This window comes from Pterocles gutturalis, unplaced genomic scaffold, assembly GCF_000699245.1.
Source record: "Pterocles gutturalis isolate BGI_N339 unplaced genomic scaffold, ASM69924v1 scaffold30328, whole genome shotgun sequence".
NCBI lineage: Eukaryota > Metazoa > Chordata > Aves > Pterocliformes > Pteroclidae > Pterocles > Pterocles gutturalis.
In genome coordinates this window covers 18,063-28,342 of record NW_010123977.1, presented here as the reverse complement: position 1 = coordinate 28,342, position 10,280 = coordinate 18,063, and the positions used below count along the sequence as shown (strand labels likewise).

Sequence of the window (10,280 nt, the reverse complement as noted above, 5' to 3'; positions counted from 1 at the left end):
GGGGGTGGGGGAGGGACACGGACCCCGTAAGGTGCTCCTTGTATTATTTAGATTTCTCTTTTGAGATACACAGATTTTAAGGGGCTGCTATAGTTGCCTTCAGCACACCACAGACCAGAGATTACCAAGTCGTTGTTGTATCATGGCCCTACCTCTACTGAAGTTAGTACATTTTTTCAAAACCAGCATTTTGCAGACTCTGGCGTGGTCACAGAAGGCAGCATGATGGTCCAGCTATCAAGACACTAGAATGATTTTACAACAGAGAACATGTTATTTTCTTAGTCTTTTTTACACCTTTGACTTTAAATAGTGAGTTTTCAGCAGATTGACACAGAAAACACAGTGAAGATTATATATGGTTGTTTTCATTATATCCTAGATACCTATATTTTCTCTTATTTTTATAGGAAACATAAATGTCTTTTCAAGTAAAGAGTTACCAACCTGAAAAGGTGAAAGAGATATGGAGATAGATAATACCATTAAAAAAATAACTAATCCACTGTATCCTTAATTTCTTCTGATTTCCAGACATACTTTGAATTCTTGAAGCAAATAAAATAAAATCTAAAGTTGGGTGGTACTCTATCATAGACATCATATATTGGACTCAAGACAATTCTAGGAACCTTCCCAAGGGTAGGCATTTCTTCTTTTAAATAAAATTGATGTAGAAAAAATATTTAGATATTTGAAATTCAGTGTGAGTATAATATAAGCACTACAGAGATTGTCCTCACAAGGAGATTCAATTATAAGAAAAGAAAATTAACTTCCTAAAACAAAATGTTGTAGAAGTAAAATTGAGGGTAGATAAGGTATTTTGAGGCTACTTATCCACATAAATGAGAGTTTACGTAGGAAAAATAAGAAAACAGGTTCCTGGATGAGAGAAAGAATTCCTGGTCTGCCAGAAAGAGAGAAGATGGGTTGAAATAGTAACATTTCCATATTGCAACATTTAATACACACATTTAATCTTGTGTTGAGCCAGTAAACATACCTAGATCATGTTCTTTTAATTCAGTTATGTGAGAAGTACATTTTCCTTGGGATCGGTGTGTCCTCTTGAAGAGGACACCATGAATTGGAGTCCTGTACTTGGGAAATTAATGAATTTTGATACAGTAAATTATATTCTGACAAGAACAAGATGTGAAGCAATAATTATGAAGTAGGTAGCCATAGCTGTCTCCATGTCTTACCAGGCACATACTGCACTCCTTTACATTTCTTACAAACTCATCTTTACTCCAGATCAGCTGGAAGTGGGAACAGAATACCACTTCTTGCTTTTGAACAAGACTTCATACTGTCCCTTTGCTTACTACAATGCATTTTAAAAGCATAAGAGAGGCCAAAGTTCTAGTACAAGAATATTATGCTCTAGCGTATCCTGACCTGTATTAACATGCTGAATCACAGATCATTGTAAGGAGCTCCGCTATTGAATGGCTGACTACATGAGTAATTTTTTTCCATCAGACTGTTTTTTTTACTCTGTCAAATGGAGTGACATATACTGATCAAAAGGAAAACAAAAGGGTTATTGTGGTCTGAGTTTCTTTTAGTTGTATTTCCAGGACATCGAGGGGTTTTTTTTACTGTGAAGTCACTGCTGTCAAAGTTGTCCTTATACCAAAACCTTGGTGAAGACTTGTTGTCTGGTCAATTCCAGCTTTCATGATCAGCCAGAGCACATCCAAGGATAACCTGCGGCCAACGGCAATAGATGGACCCACCTGTATTAAATGCATTGTTTGTATTATCCCTTACAATTTATCTAATCCACAGTGCTAAGAAATAACAATGTAAGTCATTTAGTGTATTTACATTTCTAGGAAACAGTATAACTGTATAGAAAACTATTGTCATATAGTAACATCCATTTGTCTTTACATAGCCATATCTTTTTCCTGCATGAAAATTTTTCAGTGTTCTATTCAATATTTTTGGATTTTTGGCAATGTTAAAATATAAAAATATGTGCTCTACAAAAAACAGTTACCATTTAAAATCCAGCTTTTTCTCCTCAGAAAGTGCAAAAGGAAGCTGTTTTGGTTAAGAGCAGAATATCTTCCAAATATAATTTTACATTTTTCTGGATGAAAAAGTGTACTTTATTGTCAAAACTGGCAACAACCAGCTTGAGAGCTTATGGACAGTATTCCAGTCCAGGAGCATATACTCCACAAATGTGGTACTGCTAATAATTGCTTGTTCCATCATAACTAGTGCCTATCAGAATACTCCCTGAAATAGCTGATACATATCCTATGTTCTTCTACAAAGTAACTTTTTTTTTAGCTATGTAGTTTTAAGTTGAAACTTGGTGTAGCCATTTTTGGTAAGATCTTATTTCTCTGTGGAAAAATGCCCTGTTTGGAACAAAATAGCCAATTTTAGGGGAGCAGTGTTACATTTCACTGTCACTTTTTTAATGGCCCATGTGACCTGCAGTGCTGTCTCAAGTGGTAAGAATATCTCAGTCACGCCTGAAAAGAAAAAAAAAGTTATTTTGTTTTTTAACTTCAATTTACAAACTTGTGTCCAGATGTTTAATTTCCTGATTGAATATATTTGCCCCTTGGGAAACTGAAATTTTAGACTTTATTTTTTCAAGTACTAGGATCAATGCTATAGGACTAACTTTAAGGGCAAAATGCAGCTGTAATTAGTCGTAGTGATAGATCCTTCATAAATCACTCTATTTTGGAATTGGTACATAAATAATAATGTTTTATGACTCTGTTGATGCTTCCAAAATAAACATTTAATAGAAGGCAAAAAACCTGCTTGCATTGCTTCAAAAAACATTGCAGGTAGCTTTTTTCTATGTGTGTTTTATAAGCTAACAACATTTGGCTCCACAAAAGCCATATGGCTTTCCAGCAGAATCTGCTACAAGTTTTTACTGAGTCTATACTTGAGCTGTCTGTGGCTTCCAGTAAATTTGCAAATTCCAGTAGCTTTTTAGATGAAGGGTAAGTTTCCCAGTCTCCTCCTGAGGTCTGTCTAAAATTCCACATTACTGTGGCTTAACCCAATCATGTATCTGAGTCACTTTTTAGTATCTGCAGTTGAGAGTAATAGTCTGCAATGTTGTCACAGCTTTTTTACATTTGATGCTTTTCACTAGATATATTTGTGTTACCTAGTGTCCCACAAACAAGTGCAGGATTTTGGGGTGAAAACAGGCTTTCAGTGTTACAGATATTCCTGATTTCTCTGGAAAAGAGGATCCAATGAACTACAGGTGGTGCGTAGAAAAAAGAAGAACTTTTGGGAAAAAAAGAACACCTAATATTTCACCTTGTGATTGTTAGTAGAGGAGAAATTGCCAAATATTTGACCTGAGGAGCATGAGTACTGTGAGTTCCTTCCTTGCTTTGCCTCAGTGAATAAGGCAGAAAAGACCATCACCTACATTCCTGTTTTTCAGCCTTCCAAAAATAATGTCAGTGGAAATAAATTTTCACTTGATTTATTTCAGTTGATTGTTTGAGATAATTTCTTCAGAGTTTTGTCAACAATGTAATAAAAGAAATAAGATTAAATGTTTAATCCCTTGGGCAGCATACCTACTTAAGAGATTTTAGTTTTGCAAGACTTCAAAATAGATAGAAAACTTCTTGAACTCATTACTAAAGCCTGCTTTCTTTTCTATATTTAAATTACTCTCCCATGTCTGTTAAGCTGTGGTGGCTAATGTTGCTTTTCTAAAGCTAATGAGGCCAAAATACCATTTTAAATGTGAAAGTTTTCTCATCTGCTCTGCCTCTCAGTTGTCAGGGCCTTCAAAAAGTGATTTTGTCCTATTTATAAATAACTAGGAGTTCTTAATGCTCCCAGGAATAATTATGGTTATTGAGATGTTGTGGCTGTAAACATGGAGATTTTACCTCCCATATGGCTTAGTTCCCTCAGGACTGTTGAAAGACGAAGCCTAAGCACCAAACTATTTTTCTGAGCTCAGCTAAGGGTGAGAAACTTAAAATAACAGCAAGAGTTGTGAGAAAAACATGCTCTATCTGGACACCTTTTCCTTTTTTTGCTTTCACCATTCCCTTCTGCTTTTAGTACCCTCTGATGTGACCTTAGAGTTGGCTTTATCAGGCAGGTCTTGTGCCTGTGAAATGCTCTTGTCCCTCCTACTGGGAAGCTGTTATTTAATGACGTACAGCATTTGGGCCAAGTGTAACGAGAATGTCTGAGAAGTTTTAACTTTCCATTTTGCCTGCTGTATGATAAATTCCATGTTTCTGTGACTTCTGTGGAGATAATGTAGCCTTAGTCAAGTAGCAAGCTGGTTTTACACATGTATCTAAGCATATCTTTAAAGTGTATCCATAAAATGGTGTGTTTTCAATTTTTAATACATGTAATTTTTTATTATCAGATACAGGTTGTAGCAACGAGTTTTCTGTGGTTTGTTCTTTTAAAAAATAGGTTTTCCCAAAGCATGTATGAGGTGCTACCATCACGTTCACTAAGGAAACCTTACTTGCCGTGCTCTAGAAATATACTCAATAAAAGCGTGCATCCTCAATTCTTCAGGAAAGTACTTAATTATGTAAGGAAGCATACTGTTTCTGTGAATGATATTACACTGACATTTTAGTACCTTTCTGCCTTTATTTATACTGTAAGTAGACTTTCATGGAATGTGTGATTCTTTCTCCAAATATTTAAAAAAGGTTAACAGAGGACAAGGAAAAACACTTCCTAAATTTGTAAGGGTTTCTGACTGATGGAAAACTGTGCCATCTCCACTGTCGCCTCTGGCAGCGTGGCTGCTGGGGAAGGACTCCTTACAGCGCCATTCTGGCAGGTTCCCATCCTGGAGAGTACAGAGGTACCTGAATGAATCAGGAACTGAAGTGTCTTAAATGTGAGTGGCAGGGTTGTAATAATAATGGTCTTTAATCAGCTCATAAGCTGATTAAATTATTATGGTAGTGCAATGATGAGAATTTTGCTACAGCATTATAACGTGGTGTAGTTACAGTTTGTAATCACACTTTAATTTGAAAAAAGCTGTCTTCTTCCTTACTGTGGAAACAGACCACTTTGATTTGCTTCCTCAGAGCTGCTCAGAAGATGGGGCTTCTTCTGTGTCTCATCTTTTATCTTCTGTTACAGGGGTCCTGGGGGTGGTAGACCTTGGCCAAACCCAACCAATGCCAATTCTGTAAGTAAATATTTAAAATATATTAGACATCATCATGTATTTAGGGAAGAATTTCTCATCAATACACCAGGAAAAGAAATCTTCCTTCATTCAACAAATGGAATACTGCATGCTTTATATTTTTCCCCGCTAACCCCAATGCAGAGTAGGTACAGCGAGGAGCATGTCCAAACAGAATGCTTGTTGACCTGCAAATATCCAGCTCTGTTCGTAATCACACAACAGCTCTGCATCTACGTCAGTTATAGCACTGCCTTAACACAAAGGTTATCCTGGGGTATATTTAAAATGCATTTTAGCTTCCTTTAGTGCAAGTATGATGAGTTAGGTCAACACTGTCTGACCAGCAAGCTGTACAGAAATCGCAGCTTGTTAAGATACAGCTTAATGTATGCTGTCGTGTGCTCATGTATTTTACATAACAAATGCACATTTGCTCCTCTTAACTAGAGTGTATGGAATCATAGAGCAATTGCTTGCAAGACATCAGCCACTTCTGTATACTTTTTGTAAAAAGCAGTGCACTCTATTGAAGTTCATTGCAACAACTACAAAATGAGGCGGCCTAGTAGCAGCTTGAAAAAAGAGGAGGTCAGTGACACATCTCATGTGTCTGGTATTTCTTTAAAAATCACAAAGGTAAAGTTTTCATCTTCATTCACAGTCATGTGTTAGAATAAAAATGTGTCCCTTTTTAGCACTTGCACTTGCTTAAGATGGATCTGGCTTAACAGACTAGCCCAGTACTTTCTGTAATTCTCAGTTTTGATTTTTTAATTCTACTAATGACAAATGGGGAAAAAAAGAGCTAAACTCTTCCTCAGTTTTCTTTTGCATGCACTCGACTAAAATGTTAGGATATTTTTCAAGTGATAGTTAAAATATTTTCATTCTGTGAAATAAGTTGAGAGGTGAATAATAGATGTATTGGTAAAAATGAGTTGGCTGACAAGTTCTCTACTATTGTGTAAGACCGTTATGCTGCAAAAATTTTGTATTTTGTCTGTATAGTTGCCTAATTCTTACCCCATTGTCCCATCCTAGTATTGGTTCATGCTCCTGTAAAGAGAATAATTGCAAAGTCTATCATAAAGAATCAACTGAATTATTTGCAGGCAACTGGATTGCTCCAGATATGCCCTGTAACAAATACCACAATCTAATTTGAAATGAAAATAGAACACTGTCCTTTTTTTTTTTTAAAAAAAAAAAAAGAATGCAAAGAAATAAAATTCTTCTAGGGTGAAAGATACGAGAGAGTTGCTTTTCCTTTTATGGGCAAGATTTTAATCAAGATTAAGTATGTATAAGAACATATCACTTCAGTCCATGCTTGTGATGACTCTGAAGTCCTATTGACTTAAATGCAAGTATCTCCTGCTCAAGTTTATAAACCTTATAAAGCATATTCCCTTAATAATCTTATAGCTTAACCTTTAACTATAAACTGTGGATCTTTACAGAGCTTATTGTGGCTACTGCAATAATAACATGAAGACTGTAGTTGTAGCAAGAACCGGACAGGTACTAGAACTTGTAACCAGGTATCTTTAAAAAGTGATTCAGGCTGTTAAAAATGCATGCCTCACTTATTATGAAAACACACAGAGCAGATATTAGACCTCAGCCTACAGACAATTAAATGTATAAATTATGTTATTCATATTGATTTAATTAGAGTGACTGCCAGGGCACAAAAATCTTCAATGGAAATATTTTTATTTGAAATATTGGGAATTAAATTTGGTTTATGTCTATATTGATAGTTTTGGACTTGAACATACTTACAATGACAAGTTGTTGAAAAGAAGAGGTGTTTGTGTTTGACAAGAAATGTTTTTCCATAATCCTGACTGTGTCTTTGAAATAAATTAGACAAATACGTGTTCACCTGCAACTATACATAAATGTAGATATGGACTTCATTTCCCTGCAGAAGAAATTATTGGTTTTGTTTCTGTTGATATTACAGATACCTTATTCTTCAGCATCTCCTGGGAACTATGTAGTAAGTACACTTGTGTGTGTTTGCTTATTGGAATAGGAGTTACATTTTATTTAGGCAAAGAAATAGCCGTCCAGATGTTAAGAACCCTTGTGTATTGGTTGAGAACTGAACATCTGCACTTAGGTTTTTTACTGCCATCTATGGTGCATATGTTGATTTTCATTACTAGAATCATTATCAGTCTGGTCAAAATTTCCCTGAGTGCTGTTTTATTTCAGCAAACATGTATATAACCAATAGAATATATTGTCTTCAATAATAAAGGACAAAAGCCAACAGCTTTCTTGATAAGACAGTTCTGTGTATTAATTTCTGAACTTCTTAATAAAAAAATATGTGAAGAATTAGAACAAGCTTTTTTCTTCTGAAAGATATGTAAATGGGTCCTTACAGCTAACATTTTAAGAGAGATTTTTTATTCTTTCAATTACCTTCTGGAGACAGAAAAACTCTCTTCTCCATGGTCTGTTACGTCTTCATGTCACAGACTTTGCCTTAATTTTTTATGGATTAGTTGATATAATTGTTTTTACTTAGTCTGTAGTTCAGAATGAAATAGTTAAAACTTTGTAATAGACCCAGCATTGAGCTGTCATTCAAAAGAACATGAAAGGCTAACCCTCTCTCTGGAGTGTAACAAATACACTTTATCAACAAAATTATTTTTGTTGGAGTATATACTGCTATTTTTTGTCTCTGTCCTGAGAGATGAATTTTGTTTATACTTTTAGGCTCTTTGTTGGTGGTATTGTTGTGCTTGGATTATTTGTGCTTCTTATGTGCTCTTCCAAGGCATATTTTTTCATCTGTTTTTATCACACGCTTATTCTGGTGTCACAGGGTAATGAGGGAGAATTTTATGCACCTATGCTGGGTTCCAAATTTCTGTTGGTCAGGTTTTGGTAGACTTCTCTTTTGGTCTTTCATGTTTGCCACATGCTGTCGGGAAACAGTCTACATCTCCTGATCTGCAAACCAGTTCTTTTAATGATTAAGATCTTCATAAAGTTCTCTCTGTTGGGAAGAGGTTTTGTTGGTTTTGCCCTAGACATTAGTGATCATTTACTGTTGCAAATTTTGAAGCTTTTTTGGAACATTTGACTTCTTATTTTCTTTTTTTTTAGAAAAGGAGGTACTACAGAAAATTAATTTAAAGGAGCAAACCTAAGTAAAATGCAAGTTGTAGTAAAGGACTCTGTTGGTGTACTCACATCAAGCCAAAGGTTAGCTAGGATAAATGACTTGGACGAAAGAGGGCATCACTGTATTCCAGTGTATAGCTAGAGGAGGGCTAAGAGTAAAGAGAGTAAAGAGGTGACAGTGATGAAACTGATGCTGGAATGTTGCATCTAATTGTCAACATTGAAGGAAAATCAGAACATATGCAAAGATGCAAGAATGAGACGCACAAAGAAGACGGAAGTATTGGAGGAATTGCCTGAGCCTCTGATCGGATGTGCTCTGTGAACTCCAGCTGTGTCCATGGGAAAGGTTGCTGCCCCATTCTATGTCCCCACTCACTCTTCTGCTGAAGGTTACCACTCCTTCAGCTCTGTCCCTTGGATGAGGGGCAGATGAGGGGAATGCTTTGAGACCTTAATTTGGTTAGTTGATCACACAGTTTTTTAGAAATGGTTCCATTACATATTAATATAGACTTAGAGTGAAAATAGTTGATACCAAGAGGCTTTCTAAGAGAATAAAATATACAAACAATGAGGGTAAATGCAAATTTAAAAATAGATGCAAAAGTTATTAGTGAAGATAAGTAACTTTTCTAATAAATGACCAGCTAGAGGTTTTTACACCTCTTTGGATGATGCTGGAAAATATAAGCCAAAAAAATCAAGTTAGTGAGCTTAGTGCACAAGTATATGGATAAAAAGTCATAGCCTTTGATGCCTAGAGGCAAAAATCCCTTTGAATTTAGAGTCTGTATCTGTGTGGCAGCAATGAGGGAATTTCTAGTTGCTGAAGGCTGAACAGGCCTTTCAGACAGTTGTGGCAAGCCCAATCTTAACACTTTCCTTCCTGATTCAGTTGTAATTTGGGAGAGGAAAAAAGCAGTGTGGCTGCTGGCAGTATGAAATGAAGTTGTGGTTATGCCTTGATTTTTATAAGCTGATCTGTGGGTTTCATGGTAGAACAAGTGTTTTTTCTGTGACGCTTTGTAAAAGATACTTGGTGACCTTGTTTAGTTCACGAGCAAGGGGAAGCACCAGATAAAGAGCTTGTAGGGGGAGTCACATATTAGGGCACAGAGGTATATGGATGTTGACTGCAGGGATGTGCTGCTTCTTCGGAGTAAAAGATTTCTACTTCATCTACAATTAACCGCGAGTTGATCACAGACAGAGATGCTTCCCCCTCCAAGTATTTTACTTGTATGAAGCTGGGGAGGTACGGTATCAATCAGAAAGCTGATATATTGCTAAGTTTGATTGTCTGAAGATAGTGTTTGCTAGCATATTGTTGCTAAATGTTTTGTAAGAAATGTTATTTTAAGTAGTCCATTAAGAAACAGTGTCTGTTGTTTTAAATCAAAGACTTCTCTGCCTCCTTGCAAAATATCTCGCTGAGATTTGCTGTAATTCACTGAGATGTCCTTGTAGGCAGACAGGAACAACCAAACCTTTATATTCAGTGAGTTCTACTGAAAAAAATGTTCCTGTCTGGAACAGTATAACAGCTATTTTAAAATAAAACAGATAAAAATTTAATAAGAGTCATATGGCAATGAAAATAATCATCTGTTGCTAGCAATCTGTGTATTTTTTATTATGGAAAGTAAATATTTATTGACTTTCATTGACACAGACATTTTTATCAAATGGGAAGTTGGTAGTTTTTCATGTTACTTAAAAATATTAGTGGATCTGCCAGCATAGGATGCAGGAAGTTATGGTTCTGTTCTTACTAAATGATTAGGATGTTTAGAATAAAATTCTTGGAGAAATTCTTAAAGAACCTTAAAAAGCTTCTTTAACAGGCAGAGCACTTTCTGTACAATTCTTAGTCAGAAACACAGAAATACCTGAAACTAAGAAAACATGTTCCTTGAAGGGTTTTTTGGGGGGA

General features: G+C 35.7%; 1 protein-coding gene across 1 annotated transcript in view; it reads left to right on the top strand.

Annotated features, from left to right (window-relative positions):
- Positions 1-10,280, top strand: part of SSBP2 (single-stranded DNA binding protein 2) — a 54,481-nt gene that overhangs the window by 27,089 nt on the left and 17,112 nt on the right. Inside the window, exons 7-8 of the mRNA XM_010078124.1 lie at positions 5,146-5,194; positions 7,167-7,202. Of these exons, the coding sequence (XP_010076426.1) occupies positions 5,146-5,194; positions 7,167-7,202 (85 nt within the window). The remainder of the gene's footprint in view (positions 1-5,145; positions 5,195-7,166; positions 7,203-10,280) is intronic.